Source organism: Lynx canadensis, chromosome X (genome assembly GCF_007474595.2).
Source record: "Lynx canadensis isolate LIC74 chromosome X, mLynCan4.pri.v2, whole genome shotgun sequence".
Lineage (NCBI taxonomy): Eukaryota > Metazoa > Chordata > Mammalia > Carnivora > Felidae > Lynx > Lynx canadensis.
Window position 1 is genome coordinate 109,405,866 of NC_044321.2, and position 23,289 is coordinate 109,429,154.

At 41.5% G+C, this 23,289-nt stretch overlaps 1 protein-coding gene across 4 annotated transcripts in view; it reads left to right on the forward strand.

The window, feature by feature from the left end:
* The window catches only part of SLC9A6 (solute carrier family 9 member A6), a 54,229-nt gene that overhangs the window by 8,907 nt on the left and 22,033 nt on the right, over positions 1 to 23,289 (forward strand). For all 4 annotated transcript variants that reach the window (XM_030305012.2, XM_030305015.1, XM_030305011.1 and 1 more), the window contains 10 exons: positions 788 to 987; positions 3,467 to 3,544; positions 3,814 to 3,890; positions 4,193 to 4,305; positions 7,090 to 7,195; positions 12,099 to 12,240; positions 14,131 to 14,236; positions 14,539 to 14,627; positions 17,461 to 17,574; positions 22,491 to 22,602. In XM_030305012.2, the coding sequence (XP_030160872.1) occupies positions 788 to 987; positions 3,467 to 3,544; positions 3,814 to 3,890; positions 4,193 to 4,305; positions 7,090 to 7,195; positions 12,099 to 12,240; positions 14,131 to 14,236; positions 14,539 to 14,627; positions 17,461 to 17,574; positions 22,491 to 22,602 (1,137 nt within the window). The remainder of the gene's footprint in view (positions 1 to 787; positions 988 to 3,466; positions 3,545 to 3,813; positions 3,891 to 4,192; positions 4,306 to 7,089; positions 7,196 to 12,098; positions 12,241 to 14,130; positions 14,237 to 14,538; positions 14,628 to 17,460; positions 17,575 to 22,490; positions 22,603 to 23,289) is intronic.

A 23,289-nucleotide genomic window follows, 5' to 3' on the forward strand; every position in this document is an offset into this window, starting at 1 on the left:
AGCCACTGAATTGTGTGGTTTAAAAGGGTAAACTTTATGGTATGTGGATTACATCTCAGTAAAGCCATTATTAAATAGTTTGATCAACATAGATTTTGTTTGTGCACACTTGAATACCAGTATGATGATCCAAGAACAATTCTAGCAATATGTTGATGTCATAGTGCCAGGCTGAGAACTTCTATTCCGTGTTTTGATTTTAAAGCACATGTTTTAAAATTACAATCTGACCTTTTAGTGGTAGAAGAACTGGATCGATCCACAAATATTATTGACGTTCCAATTTGTTAAGTGTGTATGGTTTGGCCAACCCGGTACTGTAGGGTTGAGTTATTTCTCAATAACTTGAGAAATGTTGTGTTTTGTTTAACAGTCTTGTGAATAGGCGGATGGAGGGGGAGGTGGTAAACATATTTCTAACACGATCACACTGTCCGTTTGGGACACCTTAGAGCATATTCTGTGTGCAGGTAATTTGAAGGTGTTTTTTCATTTTGTTACATTCGTCATCACTTACTTCTTGTTGACTTAGAAAGGCAGTGATATATGCTGTACCCTAGGGAATGTTTTTCCCTCTTGTCCCACTGTAGTATATGAATATTGGACTCAGATTTGTGAATTGAGTAATACTTTAAAATATAACTGCGTTCAGCCTAAAAATTGGTTCTGAAGCACAGGGGACTATCATAAGAGTTCTTTTGCTCTCAACCCAAAGGTATGTATGGGGTATAAAAGAAGTAGTCTTTGTCCTAGAGAAGAGCTTATATGGTTCTTTTATTATTTCCAGGTCTTTTGGTGGGCCTTGTGCTTCGATATGGCATTCATGTCCCAAGCGATGTAAATAATGTGACCCTGAGCTGTGAAGTGCAGTCAAGCCCAACTACCTTATTGGTAAATGTTAGTGGGAAATTTTATGAATATACACTTAAAGGAGAGATCAGTTCACATGAACTCAATAACGTGCAAGATAATGAAATGCTTAGAAAGGTAAGTTCTCAGTTAAAGGGACTATTGGGATTTTTTTAAAAAGTGTATATGTAACTAGCAGCAAAATGATTCAGGAGAAAAATTTATAATGAATTTTTAATGATGTTTAAAATCATCTGTCTTTTAAAATGGAGAAAGATCTCAATTAACAAACGTAATGCTAAGGAAATGGACATCTGTACATTTCATTTTCTGATTGAGGCTAAGTACTGTAATCCTTTTTGTTTCACTGCATGATGTTTATAATTGTAATAAATGGTGACCAGTATTGACTTGAGCAGAATTCATAAGCATTTCTTTCAATTTGCAGATGGTCTTTAGAGTTTTATCGTACATCAGCACATTGAGTAATACCTAAAATATTCCATTAATATTTCTCTGAATTCTTTCTTGCTTTGATTGTATTCTATACTGAGGACAATTTAATCTTTCTTTGATTCATAATCTGGCACAACTTCAGGGTCCCCATTCTGAGTATCAGTTATTGTACCATGCTGTGCATAAAGCTTTATGTAGGAGGCTGTGTTGCAGTCTTACTGGCTCCCAGACATTCCTGGAGCTGCTTTCTCCTGTCCCCATCATAGTCCCCCCTCCCATGAAGCTTCTAAGGGCTTCATCGCGCATGTCTCTTTTTTTCCGCCCACCCTTGGCCATTTGCCTCCATTTCTGTCTTCTGCATGGGCAGGACTTGGCTCTCACAGCTACTTGGTTGTGGTCCTGACCATCTTTAATGCTTTTTAAAATTTCATACGAACTTCATTTACTTTGCAGCAAGAGTTCTTTCCACCTGTGGAAAATTTCAGTTCCTTAAAAGTTCTAGTAAATAAAATTTTAGCATGGGCTATGTGTGTAGCTGCTTTCTGTTCATGTCAGATCCTACCGTAGCCTCATGAACAGAAAGGGGTGCCTGTATTATTATAGGGAATAGATATTAAAAGAAATAGGCTGTCAGGACTAGAAATCTTAGTCACACAGAAGTATTTTAACTGTAATATTATGCTATATATTTTTAGGGATGTTCCCTATGTAAGAAGTCTGTTTCTTCTTGCCAGCAATAATGCCATACCCCCAAATTTTGTTACCAGTTTGAGGTCTCTTTTATTTAAAGCAAAGATATGTTCATGGTTTTTTTTCCCATTTTAAAGATTTTTTAAATGTTTATTCTTGAGACAGAGACAGACAGAATGTGAGCAGGGGAGGGACAGAGAGAGACACACACACAGAATCCGAAGCAGGCTCCAGGCTCCGAGCTGTCAGCACAGAGCCTGACGCGGGGCTTGAACTCACCAGCCGTGAGACCATGACCTGAGCCGAAGTTGGACACAACACACTGAGCTACCCAGGCGCCCCCCCACCATTTTTAAGATTTTTAATGTCATAGTATTTTTTTAACGTTTTTTATTTTTTTAAAATTTACATCCAAATTAGCATATAGTGCAACAATGATTTCAGGAGTAGATTCCTTAGTGCCCCTTACCCATTTACCCCATCCCCCCTCCCACCACCCCTCCAGCGACCCTCTGTTTGTTCTCCATATTTATGAGCCTCTTCTGTTGTGTCCCCCTCCCTGTTTTTATATTATTTTTGTTTCCCTTCCCTTCTGTTCATCTGTTTTGTCTCTTCAAGTCCTCATAGGAGTGAAGTCATGTGATTTTTGTCTTTCTCTGACTAATTTCACTTAGCATAATACCCTCCAGTTCCATCCACGTAGTTGCAAAGGGCAAGATTTCCTTATTTTTGATTGCCGAGTAATACTCCATTGTATAAATATATATACCACATCTTCTGTATCCATTCATCCATCGACGGACATTTGGGCTCTTTCCATACTTTGGCTACTGTTGATAGTGCTGCCATAAACAATGGGGTGCACGTGTCCCTTCGAAACAGCACACCTGTATCCCGTGGATGAATGCCTAGTCGTGCAACTGCTGGGTTGTAGGATAGTTCTATTTTCAGTTTTGTGAGGAACCTCCATCCTGTTTTCCAGAGTGGCTGCACCAGCTTGCATTCCCATGTCATAGTATTTTTTAATGTTTGTTTATTCTTGAGTGAGAGAGCGACAGAGCATGAGTGGGGGAGGGGCAGAGAGAGAGAGAGGAAGACACAGAATCCGAAGCAGGCTCCAGGCTCTCCAGGCACAGAGCCCGACGTGGGACTCAAACCCACGAACTGTGAGATCCTGATGTGAGCTGAAGTCGGAAGCTTAACCTACTGAGCCACCCAGGTGCCCCTAATGCGTGTGTTGTAACACGCTTTCCACAGATAGGACTTAACAGATTGCTCCGACACTGTCTCCTTGTCGTTTGGTTGAGAAATAGAACAACAGCTATCCTATATGAAATATTTTGCAGTTACCACAGTAATATTCTTGCCTTTCACCAGTTTAAAATTAAATCTTTTTTCTTTTTGATAATTTGATAATGTAATACAAGGTCTCCTAAGGGAATTCATCTAAAAGAACTCTTTATTTTAACAGGTTACCTTTGATCCAGAAGTATTTTTCAACATATTGCTTCCTCCTATCATATTTTATGCAGGATATAGTCTGAAAAGAGTAAGTGCTTTTGTATTTCATATACTTTGAACGACCTTAACCTCCATGGGCTTTTTCATCTTTGTCACTTCAGAAATAGGCAGTTCTTTCCAGGTTTCCCTCCCTTCTCTCCCTGCTGAAATTTATGCTTGCACAAAAATTCTTTCTCTTATTTCCTTTAATGAATAATGCATTTAATATTAGCAAAGCAGACTAGAATAGAAAGCCTTTTCTTTTTCAAATAATTGGTAAGTATTCTAACGCACTGTAACTTTTTTTTTTTTTGTCAGAGACATTTCTTTCGAAACCTTGGGTCTATCCTAGCATATGCTTTTCTTGGAACAGCAATTTCTTGTTTTGTAATTGGGTAAGTACTTGAAGGTTAAAACATTTTTTATCCTTCAAATTATACTTTTTAAATAATGCATATTCAATTTTTGCGGTATTGTGTTCCTGAGTGTGTCTAAGGACCTTTTTCAGTAAAATGTATTCACATAGATATCAAGTTGTTTGAATTTTCCTTAAGGCCAAGGTATTACCATATTTAAATGACATGAGTTAAATTTGCAATTAGTCACCGAGTACTACAGTAGACCCATCTTCTTAGGATATTCTAACTTCTGTAACAGTTACTGTTTTCTCTAAAGTAGAAATGTGTTTATTGACCAGGTCAATAATGTATGGCTGTGTCACACTGATGAAAGTGACCGGACAGCTTGCAGGAGATTTTTACTTTACAGACTGTCTGCTGTTTGGTGCCATTGTATCAGCAACTGACCCAGGTATGTGTCCACGAGAGGGGAGCTTAAGTTCTTAAGTACTTACGGTACCATGTTTTGCCAGCAAAACGGTGTGTGTGTGATCCTTCCTTTAGGTGTAGAATTCATAAATTCCCATAGTATTATACTTTCCAACTGTGGAGGAAAAAACAAAATGTATGGGCCCTTTTGGCTTAAACATACATTTTGTTTTTATTTTATTTTATTACTTTTGCTCATTAGTGGTCCACAGTTTGATGCTATTTAGATGAGGGCTCTAAGGCCTTTGCTTCAGAAATTCAGGTTGGTTCTATCTTTAGTAATTGGGTATTTGGTGACTATGAACTAGATTAGTTAAAATGGGTAATAATAGTATATTCTTTCAAGCTTCTGGAAACCATTTCCTTAAAAATCTAATGTTTATATTCAACTATCTGCATTTAAGAGTAAGAAAAACAGTTTTTAAATGATTGTTAGAAGGCAGTTGTGTGGAGTACCTGGGTAGTTTAGTCGGTTGAGGGCCCTACTCTTGATTTCAGCTCAGCTCATGATCCTAGAATCATGGGATTGAGCCCTACATTGGGCTCCATGCTGACCATGGAGCCTGCTCGAGATATTCTCTGTCTCTGTCTCTGTCTCTCTCTCTCTCTCTCTCTCCCTCTCTCCCTCTCCCTCTCTCCCTCTGCCCCTCTCTCCCACTTGCACACTTGCTCTATCTCTCTAAAATAAAAAAATAAAAATATTTATAAATATGTATTAAAAAAGAAGGCAGTTGTGCCTCTATAAGTGTGATTTGGCATCATTGGTGGGCCTTACTGTACATTAAAGGATTGGTTTTACAGCTATGAAATAGTTTTGATATGAGCACAGCTGGAGAATGAATGTAATTCTATAGAGTTAGTTTGTAGCTTTTGTGATACAGTACTGGTGAGCCTCACAGCTACATTCACATTAGGAATCTAGAGAATATGCACACTGGGGGCACCTGGGTGTCTCAGTCGGTTAAGCGTCTGACTTTGGCTCAGGTCATGATCTTACGGTTAAGCGTCTGACTTTGGCTCAGGTCATGATCTTACGGTTTGTGAGTTCAAGCTTGGCGTCGGGCTCTGTGCTGACGGTTCAGAGCCTGGAGCCTGCAACGGATTCTGTGTTTCCCTCTCCCCCCATCCCCCGCTCACACTCTGTCTCTCAAAAATAAATATTAAAAATTTAGAGAATATGCAGGCTGAAGACGTAGCAATGGGAACGTAGACTGCAGTTTTTGAACTCAGGATGCAGGGTTTCTTTTACTAGGCTTTAGAACCTTGGCAGAGGTTTGTTCTGTTTTACTTTTTGCCCTTGTTCATTTACTGATCTACTTTAATTGTCATCCAGTACAATTCAAGGTATGATCTTAAGGTTAACTCTGAATTCCTGTGTTAACTGATAACACAGGGAATTATATTACAGGAAGTAGGAAAATATGTTCTCTATATGAGATGATTTTATAAAGCTCAGAGGGCATTTTAGAGAGGCGTTTGTGTAGTTTAACATTTTTAAAACTGAAAATCAAATTGCTCCCTTAAAGACAATAAAGGCTGCCACCTTACTGTTTAGAGCTGCACGCATTATCAGTGTGAAAATAGGATGGTTTTTGCAAGGAGCCAGTGGTCTCTCTTTTCTGGGTCCTTTTGCTTCGAAGCAAGGTCCTCGACTGCAATGTCTATGAGAAATCTGAGTCAATTGGACTAGCTACGTTACTTCCGGTTTTGTTTTGGTTACAAAATATTGCCAGAATGGCTCTAGCGAAACTGTTTTGCTTATATTAAGTTGGACAGTTACATCTCTTCTGAGTTATATAGGCATTTGCCCCTGTAATAATTCTGTTATTTTATAATTGTATACTTGTTACAAGGGTGAGCTGTAAATCCTCTTCTCAAAATTCTTCAGCACTGCTTTTGCCCTCCTTTTCTCCTCCCCTTGGTAAGCTTTTATCTCCATATATTCCAGATGAAATGCTTTGCAGTAGAAACTACATCTTTTAAAATGGAAGTTTCCTGTTTTGTTGGTTGGCATTTGAAAGAGCTATCCCATCTCTGGTTATAATATTCTTTCATGTGTGCTCGGGTTTGTCTAGGGAGTGAGCTGTATGTGACTCAGCAATCAAAGTTATAATGCAACTTCAGTCTCATCTGATTTTCTAAGAATTCTCATAGAATTGTTGCCTAGAAGAAGGATTTTTTTTTATCTTCTCAAGCTGTAATCGTCTGATCATTGGCTTCTTATTAAATATAGAAGCTATAACTCTGGTCATAAATTTTATCTCAACCAATACCAAACTTGTGCCTTTCACTTCCTACTGTCTTGGCTAACCCAGTGTGCTTGAAATTTGCAAGTCAAATAGAAATGAGTTGTAAGTCTCCAAAGAAAAAAAGGAAATTTGCAGGAAGAGATGCTTTTCATAATACCCTTCTTCATCAAAGATTAATGATTGCCTGGTCTGTAAGAAATTTTGTATATGTTCTTTATGGAAAAGAAATATATAAGACAAGAATATTAGCATTTGCATGACACATGTAGGTCAACTCAGTCCTCCAAGCTAATTTCAGCTCCTTGTAAGATAAAGGAGATGTTGCAGGTACACAATTAGGGAAGAGAGAAGTATCGACATGAACTTACCTAATCTTTAAGATGATAAGAGAATGTTTATTGGGATTGGATCCTAAGAGGTAGAGATGAATTTCTAAGTAACCATCATAATCACGTGTGGAGACGACTATGTTATATTTGTAATATCTGAATATTCCTCTGACCCTTTCTACTTGCTAGTGACTGTCCTTGCCATATTCCACGAGCTTCAAGTGGATGTTGAACTCTACGCACTTCTTTTTGGGGAGAGTGTCCTCAATGACGCCGTTGCCATAGTGCTGTCTTCGTAAGTGTTCTTTTTTCTTACTATATTCTGTATATTCAATGTCAGGGTACTTGGAACCACAAGTTACTTATTGAATAAAGTGTATTATGAATGCAGACATTTGAAAGAATGAGGCTTTTGTTTCCTCTTAAAGAAATACATACTTACAGACAACATGGAAAATTCCAGGAAGAAAAAGGAAGAAAAAATGATATGTCCTCCTCACACCGAAAGACAGTTACTATAAAGATTCAGGGTACATTGCCTTTTATTTTTGTTTTGTATCCATGCTATTTTTACACAGTTGTGATTATGGCGTGTATATAATTTTTTATTCTTTTTTTTAACATTATAATATGAATGTTTCTCTTTAAATTAAATTTTGGAACAGATAATATATTTACGTGGTTCAAAAATCAAAACCGTATAGAGAGGTGACATAGAAAAGTCACATTTTTACTCCTGTTCTCATCCACCTGTCCCCCCAGCCCCTGATATGTAACCTTTTTTATTAATTTCTTGTGTGTCTTCCTGTGTCTTATACAAATGCAAATACACATATGAATAAATATTTTTATTTGCCTCTTAGTTCTTATTTTAAAAGCATGATAAATATGTTCTATACCTAGCTTTCTCTCATGCAACTATATCCTGGAGATCTTTCCATATCAATACAGAGGGTTTACTCATTCTATGTAGTATACTATGAACTGTATTATAGTTTATTTAATCAGTCTCCTATTGCTGGAAACTTAAGAGTTTTCAGTCCTTTGCTATCCCAAGCAATGCTGCAGTGATTAACCTTGAACTCACCTGTTTTATACGGACAGAGGTATATTAGTGGGATAATTTTCCAGAAGTGAGATTAGCATGTTAAACGGTAAATACATTTGTAATTTTTTTTTAATTTTTTTTTAACGTTATTTATTTTTGAGAGACAGAGCATGAGTGGGGAAGGGGCAGAGAGAGGAGGAGACACAGAATCCGAAGCAGGCTCCAGGCTCTGAGCTGTCAGCACAGAGCTCGATACGGGGCTTGAACTCACAAACTGCGAGATTATGACCTGAGCCAAAGTCAGACGCTCAACTGACTGAGCCACCCAGGCGCCCCAATACATTTGTATTTTTGTTAGACATTGCTAAATCGCCCATCAAAGAGATTATGCCATTTTGTACTTTAACCACTGAATTATGGGAGTGCCTGTTTCCTCATAGCTTCACCAACAGAATATTTGTCAAACTTTTGTATTTTTGCCAATTTGATGATTGAGCAATCTCTCGTTGTAGTTCAAGTTGTATTTCTCTTCTTTAACATAAGCATTGCAGAAACATTTGTTGATTTTCAGAAGTGCCAAATAATACACTTTTTAAGGACAGTTATTGAAATGAGCAATATTTTAATCTACTTACAGAAATTACTATGCATGTTATCAGAAGTGTTTGCAGGTGAATGATTCTAAACCTCTGAGGAATTCAATCCTGCCAGCCCACTCCTACTAAGCACATACCTAGCCCTGTAAACAGTTGCCTTTACTCCAAACCATCTAGTGGGTGGAGGCCAGGGATGCTGCTCAGTATCCTTCAATACACGGGACAGCGTTCACCACCCAACAGATAATTCTCTGGCCCCAAATATCAATAGTGCCGGGACTGAGAAACCCTGGTGTTCTAACCAAGATCACTTTTACATTGTTAGCATTGAAATTAGTATCACCTACTCTTTTTTTTTTTTTTTTTAATTTTTTTTTCAACGTTTATTTATTTTTGGGACAGAGAGAGACAGAGCATGAACGGGCGAGGGGCAGAGAGAGAGGGGGACACAGAATCGGAAACAGGCTCCAGGCTCTGAGCCATCAGCCCAGAGCCCGACGCGGGGCTCGAACTCACGGACCGCGAGATCGTGACCTGGCTGAAGTCGGACGCTTAACCGACTGCGCCACCCAGGCGCCCCTGTATCACCTACTCTTTTGTATTCTATCTTTTGTCATTATTTATGATAATAAAATTAATACGTTTGTAACAAAAATTTCAAAGTATTTGACTTAGAATGGAGAAAATTCCTGAAATTTCAGCTCTCAGAAATAACCACTGTTAAAGTTTTCATCCAGACTTTTCCTTTAGGATAATAAAATGCATATAAATATGTTAATAATTTTTCAACAAAAGCATAGCCCTAAACATATTCTTCTATAACTTGCTTTTCTCATTTGGGCATTTTACTACATTAATAACTTCTATTATCCTATTGTATGGATACACCACAAATTTACCTCTCCTATCCCCTGTTAATGTGTGGTGTTTTCTAATACATTATTGTGAATGGCACTGCAGTGAACATATTTATGTGTAAATTTCTATGAATCATTATGGATATTTCTGTAGGATATTTTTTAGAAGTAGAATTTCTAGGGGCGCCTGGGTGGCTCAGTCGGTTAAGTATCTGACTCTTGGTTTTGGCTCGGGTCATGATCTTGCGGTTTGTGAGTTCAAGCCCCTCATCGGGCTCTGTGCTGATGGTGTGGAGCCTGCTTGGGATTCTATCTGCCCCTTCCCCACTCAGGATAAATAAACTTTAAAAATTTTTTTAAAAAAGAAGTAGAATTTCTAGGCCAATGGATGTGACCAGTAAAACATTGAGAGAGGTGGTCCTGTTTCCCTCTAAAAACAGATCTACTTTGAAAGTTGCACAACATGTAAAAGGAGCCGCGGGTATAGTAATGTAGTGTCCAGGAATGTAGCACAAGAAAATAGTCCAAAATTTGTAAAAAGTGTAAATATGCTCTTTCACATTTTTGTTTAGAGTAGCAAAAATATTAGAAGCAACTTTTAAATATCTAACAGTGGGGAAATGGTTAAACAAATCGTTACATCCATCTGGACCATTTTTGAAGTCTTAAAAACCATGGTTAGAGAGACTAATAGTTTATGTCATTGTCGGATGAAGAAGCAGAATTAAAAACCATACATTCCCTATAATTACAACTAAACATGAAATAGCACACATGTAACAGAGGGGAAAGAAATAGAGAAGGCAAATAAGACAGCTCTGTCAGGGCAGTAGAACGAAGGAATGATTTTCCCCCTCAATTGTACATTGTATTACTTTTAGGATTAACAAAAGTATTTATAGGGGCGCCTGGGTGGTTCAGTCGGTTGAGCATCCCACTTGGGCTCAGGTCATGATCTCACGGTTCATGGGTTCGAGCCCTGCATCGGGCTCCGTGCTGACAGCTCAGAGCCTGGAGCCTGCTTTGGATTCTGTGTCTCCCTCTCTCTCTGCCCCTCCCCTGCTCACACTCTGTCTCTCTCTGTGTGTCTCTCTCAAAAATGAATAAACATTTTAAAACATTTTAAAGTATAAAAATATGGCTGCCTCAAGATAAAGTAATATTTGTGGAAGAGATGAGCTAGGATAACAATCCAGAGGCCAGTGTTTGACAAGAAAAAATAAGCCTCTCGTGTGTTCTCAGCCCACCATGCTTTCGTGTGTTCCTGTATATTTTAGTGATTAAAGAACAAAATCATGACTAGTGTGAGTCTTGAGTTTACATGAACGAATCCAGGGAAAGCAGTCTTAGGAGGCATGGCGTAGATATTTTTTTTTGTTCCAGCCAGCATTTTGAAAGCTGTCACCAGGGAGAAAGAAGATTGTAGCAGCAAGATTCTTTTCTCCAGCCAGCTGCTACATTTTCCTGTTCGTGTGTGGTCAAATCTCATTTATGGTGGTGAGGCCCTTTATGTATGGGCAAGATAGCATGACATTAGAGGCCATTTCTTATTTATTAAAATAATAATTTTTTAACCTAACTGGGGAGGCATGAGAAGAACTTGGTATACATGGTGTAACAAGCCCATTTTTCAACCTTGAACCTTAAAACACACACACACACACACACACACACACACACACACACTGCAGTAACCACAGGGAGAATTCATTATATATTCCTAGGAATGTGTTTTTTCTCCTTCGTCTCTTTGACATGACTTATATGATATCTTTGAGTCTAGACTTTTTATAAAAACCCTCGGACCTCAATTAACTGAGATGAGAACTGATTTAGTAATGGTAGGTACTCTCGCCAGACACCTGCTGGCAACAGTGATTTTCTCCGCCATTTCTGTTGGGCGACTGTTCTAAAAAGAAGCATTTTTAGACCAGGTTTGGACTGTAGGTTCAAGATGGAGAGCGTCTCCTGTAATTGTCTGTCTTAGCTTCTTGCAGAATGACTTTTCTTTCAGAAGTTTGAGGTGGAGATCCAGCTGGGCAAGCTAAAAGTACGGTCAAGTGGATTCAAATTCCTTGGATGGACTTTCAGGCCCATTTGCCTGTAAAAGTCCATTTCAGTGAGTGAATGGATGTTAGGCATAGGGCCCATTCTGGTATTCTAAAAGTCGACAGGGAAAACAAAATGTGACCTGGTTGAGTACTGAACAGTATTGAGCAGTATTCTTTATATTCTTATCCCTCTGCTGGAAATAAGTGGAATTTTTCATTAGTTTCTTCACATTAGTGTGTCAGGGCTTGTAGGCACTGAGTGCTAGTAAGTCTTAAACAGAGTCCTGAAAGAATAGTGCTGCACAGGATGTTGTCGCTGGAGGAAAAGCCTTGGTGCAACTTCATATAGAGGACCGTAAAACATTCTGTCCCCTGAAAATGTCATTTACATAAAAGCGGAGTTTTCTTGCTAGTTGCATCCACCACAGGGCATTTTGGTAACCTTTTGTCCTTGTTTTGGCAATTCGAATAGAAAGTTTTTGTCCTCTCCCCCACACCCCCCACCCTGACCCCAATTTCATCTTTCAAGCTCTACTACACCAGATGATGTATTTATTTATTTATTTTTATTTTATTTATTTATTTTTTTACATTGTTTTTAAAGTAAAACCTGCTTCTGGAAGTAAAAACAGTCACTCTTTTGTAGCTCAATAGTGGCATACCAGCCAGCCGGAGACAACAGCCACACCTTTGATGTCACAGCCATGTTCAAGTCCATTGGGATTTTCCTTGGGATCTTCAGTGGATCTTTCGCAATGGGTGCCGCTACTGGCGTGGTGACAGCTTTAATATCCTTTTATTAATTTTCCTTGTTAACCTAACAAAGTGGTTGAATACTGTATTCCACGGTCTCTCCTAATTCCATAATTGTCACTGTGTTATAATTATTAACCTTATAACCAAGTACTTGGCTTGAAAACGTTAGGCAGTCATCTTTTCCGATAGATAAATAAAGGAATTTCATCGTTTTGCATTCAGCTCCATGCCCTCAAACTTTCACTAAAAAAGTCTAATTAGAGACAGTGACCCCTCCAAGATTGTAGACTAAATTGATATAAGGTAAATATATTTCACAGAGCCTCGGAGTATTCTGCACTACTCTTCATTTGCTCTTTGTTGAATAGGACGAACAGAAATGTGCGACCACGATGCCTATTGAACAAAAGAGGCTTCCTGGGTTTGGACAGATGGGAGTTCATCTCAGCTCTTAACCGATTTTAACCTTCTGTTCCAGAGTCTTTGGCATTGCCACCAGTCTGCTACTGGAAATGTTGGGCAAGCCATTCTTATGTTCATTCAAAAAACACTTCCTGATTGCCTCCTGCATGCCAGATGCTACGCTCTGGGCGTCAAAGATGGACAAGACAAATGTGGCCTCTGCCTTCCTGGTGCTTCCTGTATAGGAGCACCGACATTTCGCCTGTGGACCTTTAGTGTAGGAAGGTGGCAGGTGGGGACAGCAGGGAAGATGAGTGGGACTAGATGACCTCTAAAGAGCTTCCAGTTCGAGAACTGTAAGATATTTTTATATAAAACAAATACTCTTTGGGGCACCGGGCTGACTCAGTCAGTAGAGCGTGTGACTCTTGATCTCAGGGTTGTGAGTTCAAGCCCCACATTGGGTGTAGAGGCTACTTAAAAGTAAAATCTTTTTTAAAAATGTTTAAATCTTTATTTACTTTTGAGAGAGAGACAGAGTGTGAGCAGGGGAGAAGCAGAGAGAGAGGGAGACACAGAATCCGAAGTGGGCTCCAGGTCCCGAGCTGTCAGCACAGAGCCCGACGCGGGGCTCAAACTCACGAACCGTGAGATCGTGACCTGAGCCGCAGTCGGACGCTCGATCGACTGAGCCGCCCAGGCGCCCCAAAAATAAAATCTTAAAAAAAAAAAAAAAAACTTTTTTCAAGGATCTGTAAGTTTGCTCTACTTCAGCTTTGCGCTGGAAGGGACTCGTCTTATGGCTTTTTACAGGTGAACTGAGGCACAAAGAGACAGTAAGATGTTCTGAAGGAGGAGCCAGGACAGATCGTATCACTGCCCCATTAACAATCTCCTTGAGGGTAGGGAGTATATCTTGTTAGGAATCTTTTTGTTGTGGTACACAGTTGTTGAAGCGAATGTAGACTCCAGTCTGAGATTTGTCACAGGCCTACACAGGCCCTTCTCCCCTTGACTAACAAAATACTTTTGAGATTAGTGTACATGGGTGACGTGCCTCAGTTGCTTCATCATGGACTACTTTGCATCACAGAGGTGCTAGGGGATCAAATGAACATGAAATCTCATGGAAATGCCATGTACTGAGTGAATGTAAATCACTATAATTACGGAAGCTGTCTTGCTTCGGGTTGCAGATTTATAATCAGAGCTGGCATGTTGTGTGTCTGCTCTGTCACTCCCGTCTCTGCCTGTCCTTTATGATGTGGTTTCCGGCAAGGCATGCGATACCCATAAAACGATCGGATTGACAAAACTGCGGCTTCCTCACGGAAGCAAAGACTGCTGACTCCTCAGTATGACGCTCATTTTAAGAGTTCCTTCGCTTTGGTGCCTCCTTATTCTGTGACTTTTGTGTTAGACCGGAGAACCCTTCTTGCGCGGTTGCCTTGCTTCGACTTTTTTTTTTCTAGTCGCGCTTCTGTATCACGAGATCTTGTTATCAACCTTGACGGTCTTACGTGACAAAGTTCACCAAATTACGGGAGTTCCATTTGTTGGAGACAGGCTTGTTCTTCTTGATGTCCTGGAGTACTTTCCTCTTGGCTGAAGCGTGGGGTTTCACAGGTAGGGTCCTTGCCCCTTTTCATTGTAAACGTTCACAGGGAGTGACTTTAGCAGTCATTTTTTTTTTTTCTACCTGTGGGCAGAGCTTCTAGTATTGGAACAAACTCGTTAGGGTTGGGATTTATGCAATTACTTCATGGTATAAAAAGAAAAGATTTTTAACGGAAGTGGTTCCTCTTAACAAAGTAAGTGACAACTGGAAATTCCAACACTGAGCATATGATCTTCTGTGAAGTAAAAGCCTCACTCTGAAAGTCGGGAATTCTCCTTTGATGTGAACTTGGAACTTGTTGTCTTTATAGGCGTGGTTGCAGTGTTGTTCTGCGGCATCACACAGGCCCATTACACGTACAATAATCTGTCCACAGAGTCTCAGCATAGAACTAAACAGGTAAGACAAACTTTAGTTTGTGAATAAACTTTTCCTCCTTGCAGCAAAACAGAAGTCTTTTTTTTTTTTTTTTTGTTACTGAAAAATCATCTTTAGTTGGTTCCAAACAATGCCTATTCATTTCAGCTTCTCTCACTTTGACTCTGGAAATCGATGGGGGTTGAAGGGTGGCAGCTCTTAGGGTAGAGATAGTTCAGCAGAAAAGCGAGGGGCCATTAGTATCGTGGCTCCAGCGATCAGTTAGCTTCCTTTCCTTGTTTTCCTAAAGAGGAACGTTTTGGAAGTTCGTTCAGGTCTGACTAGAAGTACCTCCGGGTGATAGAAATAAGGTTCATTTCTGATCCGACTGGGTCTGCTGCCGGGTGCCCCAGAGAAGAGAAGATCGACTTCCTTTCAGGCACTTCACAGCCGCTGTGTTTCCAGGAACGTCAGCTACATCAGTGCTTGGGTTTCCCATGGTACTGAATGATCAGTTGTGCAGGGTACCTGAAGGGAGTTCTAAAGGAAATAGACGTAGGGTTTTCTAGTCTTACGAAGCGTATGGAACGAGTGGATGAACAAGATGTAATGTCTGGAATAGAAACATGCCCGATTATGGTTATATCGAGAAATCGAAGCTTTCCGTTTTCCCAAATGATTAGAACACAGTGAGATTACCTGGGAAAGGACTCCTCTGATAAAGCAGGAGCAAATGCCCTAATTCTTTTTTTCTTTCTTCTGGAGCCAGAAATGTAGCATATGAACCTGTGCTTTTTTCTAACTCCTCAAGAGATTAGACTTTTCTTCCCCAAGCATATACACTGGGGCTACAGATCCCTTTTACAAATTCATTCACTTCATTAAGTGTAGAGAAGAAAATCAGCTGGGGTATTTGGCATTTTTTCTAGACGATGAGGTGGGGAATTCAGAAACAACAAGGCAGGAGTTTCCAGTCTTATTGGTGATATGAAGCTTGTATAGCAGTACAAGAAATCCCAGATTAATAGAACTTCTAGATTCTGTGTTTCAGATGATATGTCCTACAAGAGGTCAGAGAAGTGGAGAGAGGGTTTGAGGCCTGAAGAGGCGGGAAAACTATCAGAGAAGAAATGGTACACCTAGAAAGATAGGAAGGATTCAGAAAAGCCTAGAAAAAGCATAAGCATAAGAAAAAAAAACCCACAGGGAAATAATACCAGCAAAGGTAGAAACAGAAAGTAGGTAACGTTAGCGAACGGAAGCAGCGAAGTGTGGCCCGGGGGGTTGGCAGTCAATGACCAGACCTGCCTGTAAGGTCTGTGAGCTGAGGATGATGTTTACATTTCTCCAGTGGTTGGAAACAGATCGAAAGAAGAAGAAGATTTTGTGACACATGAAAATTATATGGAATCCAGATTTCGGTGTCCACTGGTAGTTTTCTTGGCACACTGCCACACCCTTTTTTTTTTTTTAAGCATGTAGTCCGTGGCTGCTTTTGTGCTTCATTGGCAGAATTGAGTGACTGTGACAGGGACCGTGTGGCCTGCAAAGCCTCAAATATTTACTTTCTCTTTGGTCCTTCCCAGGAAAAGTTTGCCAACCCTTGGTGTTGTGGATTAAAACAGAGATTCTGTGTTGTTCCAAATCCTGGTTCCAGTACTTGCTGGCTGTGTGACAGGGGCAAGTTACATAACTTCTCTGTGCTTCAGTTTTATTATCTTTAAAACGAGGATAATCCTAATACCTAGCTCATGGAGTTGTGAGATTAAAACAAGATAATGCTTGTAAAAGTCGCAAGCATAGTACCAGGCGCATGATAAAAACTGTCTTAGCTATTAAACTAAAAAAGTTTAGCTTGATAATTAAGCAAATGAGTAACTAATAATAATAGTATATTAAGTCATTTAAAGGAAATTAAATATATACTTACTTATTTCCATTTTTAATTCCCATTTTTCAAGAATGAGGCAACTCCGGTTTAGAAAGGTTAACTTGCCCGGAGCTACACAGCCAGCTAGTGGGAAAAGCAGGATTCGAGCCAAGGCATTTTGACCCCCGGGCCCATGTTGTTACTTAACCACTACCCTGTTTAGTGGGCCAGAGGGCTCACGTTCAAGAGCAGTGGTAGATAACTCTGATGGACCGAGGGATGTGGATTACAGAGGGCCTGGAATTCATTCAGCCGGCAAATCTTGAATCCCTATCGTGTCAGTAACACTTGACAGGCAGTGGCGTGAAGTGGTGGGGGTGGGCAGGCAGCAGGGGAGGGGACAGAGCATGTGGCTATAACGCGTAAGCCCCTGCTCCCTAAATGAGGGCTAAGACCCACGTCAAAGGTGAAATCACACGAGGAGGTGATACAAGACTTGTCATGAAGCGTTCAATGCCAAGAGAAGAGAATTTGAACTAGATATTCCAGCCTAAAAGAGGGAAGGGTCTTCAAACTGCCATGCTGAGACCCCCTGGGTGAGGGTGCAGGATGGGGGTGTCAGGGACACAGTCAGGGGCCCTTTGCAGCAGTAGGGGCGGGCAGTGATGAAAGCCAGAAAGACAGACTAAGGCGGTGGCAGGGATGGCGAGGAACATCCCCAGAGAACACCTCACAAGGTTTGGAGAAGGAAGAGGAGAATGACTGAACATGGGGATTGGGCAAAGGAAGCCAATGGAGGGACGTGCCGAGGCGACATTTCTGGCTTTCTCCGTGGGACCAGAAATGTCGTGTCTACGTTTGCTCCCCTCTGAAGCACATATTTTGGGGATGTACGTGGGCTTTACCTAGGGGAAGGGTCTGCTTCATTATCTTAGTGATAGTCATGTTTTCAAATGACGTAACTTAATGCACTTACTGGACTAACCTTTTAAAATTTCGTTTCAGTTGTTTGAGCTTCTCAATTTCTTGGCAGAGAATTTCATCTTCTCCTACATGGGACTGACACTGTTCACCTTCCAGAACCATGTCTTTAACCCGACATTTGTAGTAGGTGCATTTGTATCCTTTGTTATGTGTTCTATTTTGAAAACTTGTTTTCACTTGAGGCTTGCGCTTGTTTTCTGGAGGGGTGGTTGATAAGAATACATTTAAATATATGAAATTTTCCTCTGAGTAAAACGAATAAGGATTTCGACTCTTGTTCCTATTCTGTATTCCATTCTCTCTTCGTTGTTGTTGAGTGCACAGATAACACAGGTCAAAATGACAGAAGGAAGTCCCCGCCCATCCCGCCAGTCCCCCAGAATACAACTGTCCTCTGTCATTGAAGGAGAGAGAGAAAGAGTGGGTCCTGAGGAAGAGTTTGCGCTCTGCTCCCTAAGGCAGTGGTCGCAGGAGGGTGAAAGGCCGACGGAGGCTGCTTTCTTCTGTCTTAGTCTCTGCCCCTGTCTTTAAAAAGCAGTCGAAATGGAAAAGCTGAGTCCATGAAAGCGAGTGCCAGCCTCGGGAGAAAGCAGGTGAAAATGGAATCTAACACATGTGGAGAGGGGTTGGCCTCCAGAGGGAGGAGGCACAGCTCCACCGTTGTCCCAGGAGAGGACAGGGCGTGTAAAGATGGCTGCCGTACACAAGTAAGATGGCATTCCTGTCTGCTGGCTTCTATTTTTATCTGTGGAGTAGGTGGAAGCACCTGCTGAGGAGGAGGTAGGAGCAGGTGGCCTATCAGTTTTCTGTTGTAGAACAAATTAGCCTAAAATTTAGCAGCTTAAAACAACAAATATGTATTACCTCACACAGTTTCTGAGGGTCAGGAATCCGGGAACAGCCTAGCTGGGTTCTGGCACAAAGATCTCTTGCGAGGTTACTGTCTCGCTCTGGGCTGGAACTGCACTCTCTCAGGACTTGACCGAGGGTGGGGGATCCTCCCCAGGCTCACTCGCGTGGCTGTTAGCTGGAGGCCTGAGTTTTTCTCCAGGGACTTCTCCATGGGACAACTCACAACATAGCTTCCCCCAGAGGGAGAGCGTCAAGATGGAAGCCAGAGTGTCTTTTATAACCTAACCTAGGAAGTGACCATCATCCCTTCCACCGATTGGTCACACAGATGGACGCTGATACAGTGTGAGCAGGGACTACACAGAGGGGCGAGTACTAGGAGGCAGGGATCATTGGGAGCCATCTTGGAGGCTGTCTTCCACAGGTAATAGGAGTTTGGAGGAGATTTGGAAATAGTTATAGAGAGTGGGGGAGCGAGTGAGCGAGTGAATTGACCAAAGAAATGCTGTGGGATTGCTGAGCGGTGTTAAGGACCCATTTGGGTTTGAGGAACAGGTAACTGACAGTGGAATCAGTCTGCCCTGTTGTACTATTGTGTCCTGGAGTACTTGGCCGGCAGCATGAAGAAGACTGAGATGGGTCCTTGCAGGCTTGGGGTCTAGTCCAGTGACTACAGTGAAATCCCAGAGAGGGGCACATGAATCCAGGGTATAGGGAAGAGTGTTATTTTTTAATTTCTTTTTCTTAAGCTTATTTTTTTTTTTTATTTTGAGAGAGAAAGAGAGCGTGAGTGGGGGAGAGGGAGAGAGAGAATCCCAAGCAGGCTCCGTGCTGTCAGCATGTAGACCGACTCAGGGCTCGATCTCACAAACTGTGAGATCATGACCCGTGCCGGAATCAAGAGTCGAGACACTTAACCAGCTGAGCCACCCGGGCGCCCCGGGAAGAGTGTTAATAAGATGTGGCTGAGAATGGAAGTAAAGAGGAGAGAGGGCTGGACTGGTTGTTTGAGGGAAGAGTTGAGAACTCTTTGCGTGGGAGGTCCCAGGGAGGTGGGGGAACCATCCGAGTGGGATAGATAAACAAACATGGAAGCAGAGAGTGTGGTTGGGGCTGAGATGTTTGCATTAGTGGTTTCCAAAAGAAATAGTTTTAAAAACTTCAGAATGAAGTTTCTGCCAAAGAGATTAGCAGAGGGGCGCCTAGGTGGCTCAATCGGTTAAGCGTCCGACTTCGGCTCAGGTCATGATCTCACGGTCCGTGAGTTCGAGCCCCGCGTCGGGCTCTGTGCTGACAGCTCGGAGCCTGGAGCCCGCTTCAGGTTCTGTGTCTCCCTCTCTCTCTGCCCCTCCCCCATTCATGCTCTGTCTCTCTCTGTCTCAAAAATAAATAAACATTAAAAAAAAATTTAAAAAAAACAGAGATTAGCAGAAATATTTTTTAAATTAAGACTTTAAGCAGCATGTCTGTGAAAGTGAGGTCTTACTGAAATGCCATTCTGGAGTGTTTTCGTTTTCTGGGAACGAACTTCAGGCAAAAAAAGAGAAAACCCTATAAATAAGAGAAGAACCCTAGCTGGAAGACTCCCATGAGACCAGTATAACTTCCTATACTGCCAGTCTTTGAGAATTTTTTGAGCAGTCAAGTGGCTTGATCCACTATACTTCTCCAGAAACGAGGCTAAATATTCTCCATAGGTTTCTGAGTCTGTTAGGAATTCCGGTTCCTCGGTACAAACGCCTACCATGAACATTGACTTTTACCGGGAGAGAGTTGTCCTCTTGCTGGCTATATTAGTTCGGATGTAGGTTTGGTTTTATGTGACAGTGACCCAAATTAACCCAGGTTGAAGCAAGGTAGAAGTTTCTTTCTTTCTCATGTAAAAGTCTGAACTGGTGTGGCAGCTCTACCTCACAAAGTCATCAGGGACCCACGCAGCCTCCTTGCAACCATCCTTGGGGAATGGCCCTTTCTCTTAGGGGCCAAGGTGGCTCAGCCCTGTGTCTGCCGATTCTTTTTAAGGACGTGACCCAGGATAGGTACACATCATTTCCACTTTAACATCCATTGGGCTACACTTACCTACAAGAGAGGCTGGGAATTACATTCTTTATCTAGGTGCCCGTGTACACACATGAAAATTGGAGGCGGAAGTGAGGAGTGTCTCCTCCTAGAGAGGAAGGGAAAGATAGATATTGGGGATAAAACTAGCAGTCACTGCCATGTTGGCCCACATGTTATTTTGTGTTTTCTTTTTTCAAGGAATCACTATTTTTTATTTTTTAAGTTTATTTATTTATTTTTGAGAGAGAGAGAGAGACAGACAGACAGACAGACAGACACTGCACAAGTGGGGGAGAGGCAGATAGGGAGAGAGAGAATCCCAAGCAGGCTCAAACCCATGAAACCATGAGCTCATGACCTGAGCCAAAACCAGGAGTCAGATGCTTAACTGACTGAGCCACCCAGGCACCCCACGGAATCGCTATTTTTAATGGTCTTTGTACTCTAGAGTAGTTTTAGATTTACAGAAAAATTGTGAGCATAATACAGAAAGCTCTCATATACCCCATGCCCAGGTTCCCCTGTTATTAACATCTCACATTAGCATGGTGCACTTGTCACAGTTCGTGAACCAATATTGACACATTATCATCACCTGAAGCTCATACTTTATTCAGGCTCTCAGAATTTTTCCCTCATGGCCTTTTCCTCGTCCAAAATCCCATCCACGATGCCACATTTCATTTAGTTGTCATGCTTTGTTAAGTTCTGGTCGACCGTGACGGTTTTGCAAACTTGTTTTTGATGATCCTTGATAGTTTTGAGGGGCTACCGGTAAAATGTTTTGCAGGGCGTGTCCCAACCAGAATTTGTCTGACATCTTCCCCGTGATTAGCCTGGGGTTGTGCATTCTTTGGGAGGAAGTCACAGAGGTAAGGTGCCCTTCTCCTCACGTTGTATCAAAGGTACATACTTGCAGGCATGTTAATAATGTTGGCGTCAGCCTTAATCACTTGATTGAGATAGTGTTGGTCAGGCCACTCCACTGTAAAGTTACTCATTTTCCCCCTTTCTATATCGTACCGCTTAGATGGAGTCCATCTCCTCAAGGAGTTCTTTCCATGGGGTATTTATCTGTCCCCCTCCGTTTATTGTTTTCTTGTCATTTATATCAGGATGGACTCAATGATATTTATTTTATACTTTGGGTCATGATACATTACTACTTTCTAAAATTTTGTTGCCCAAACTGTTCCTGCTTTGGCCATTTGGAACTCTTTCAGTGGGTACTTTGTCCCTTTGTCCCCTTACCACCATCGTTATGTGTTTTGAATTTTTTTAAGTTTATTTAGTTTGAGAGACAGCACATGAGCAGGAGAGGGGCAGAGAGAGAGGGAGAGAGAGAGAATCCCAAGCAAGCTCTGAACTGTCAGCATAGAGCACAGTGCAGGGCTCGAACCCACAAACCATGAGATCCTGACCTGAGCTGAAGCCAAGAGTCGGATGCTTAACCGACTGAGCCACCCAGGGGCCCCGAAGTTTTGTTTTTTGTTTTTTGTTTTTTGTTTTAAGTAGGCTTCACACTCAGCGTGGAGCCCAACACAGGGCTTGAACTCACAACCCTGAGATCAAGCCCTGAGCTGAGATCAAGAGTCGGATGCTTAACCGACTGAGCCACCCAGGCACCCCTTGAACACTTCCTTACTTCCTAGGGAAGATGCTTCAGACTCTTCTTGTATATTTTCTGCCCTAGCCTTGAATCAGCCATTTTTCCAAGGATCCCTGGCTCCTCTTATTGGGGAATGGTATTAGATATCAGGATCTGGGCTGTAGTGTATTCAGTGCCATTGAGGTATCCTGGCTTCTAGGCCCTCTCAGCTGACACAGGGAGGAAATATGTATGTATATGCTAGCTGCTATATGTGCGTATATCTATAAATACATATGTAACCATCCGTATGTCTGTTAAGCTAAACATAAGTTCATACTGATGTCTCCAACTCTAATCCGTTATCACACGCATCATCCTGGCCGCCTCCTCTTGACTGATCTGTGAACTCCGATTCCAATAGTGAGAAACCTGGCTCCCACCATTGGAGACCGAACTTCTGAAGATGGTCTTTCACCATCTTGAATGTGTAGTCTAAATAGCATTAATGGTAAAAAAGAAATTTGCCTTAACCTATTAATTTTAGGTTGCTATTTTCTTGGGAAGAGCTGCTAATATTTACCCCTTGTCCCTCTTACTTAATTTGGGTAGAAGAAGTAAGATTGGATCAAATTTTCAGCACATGATGATGTTTGCTGGTAAGTTGTAACTTTCCCTCTCTTAGCCTACTCCAAGAAGCCACTCACCACACATATGCCAACTTGATTTTAAATGGAAATGATGTGCTAGTAAGATGAGACTCCCTGAAATGTGGAAGTCGCAACCTCCAATAGAAAATTCTTTTTATAGTGTCCGATTCCCTTCTGTGAGAATGTTTTTCTGGTTTCAAATTGCTGGTTCAGAAATACAGCACATGTAGTGGAGAAGATGAAGATTAATGTATTTTCACACAAAAACCTGTTGTGTATTTACGACAGCTGTAGTCACAATTGCCAAAATCTGGAAATAGCCCAGTGGGTGAATGAATAGGCAAACTGTAGGATGTCCATGAGGCCACGGAGTGCTCCGCAGCACTGAAACACCAAACCGTGGATAAGCACAACATGGACGAACCCTCAGGGCATCGTGCAGCGTGGAAGAAGCCAGTCTCAAAAGGTTACATTCTCAAAAAAGACAAAAGCGTAGTGATGGAGAAATAGCTCGGGGGTTGGCAGGGGTTTGGCAGGGTGACAGAGAGGTTGGGCTAAAACTGTGTGGCCCCAAGGAATTCGGGGAGGGGGTTGGTGAGGGCGACGACACTGTTCTGTGTCTTAGTCGTGGTCGTGGCCACACACTTTGATGCCTCATCAAAGCGCATGGGACTGTACACCAGAAAAGAGTAGATT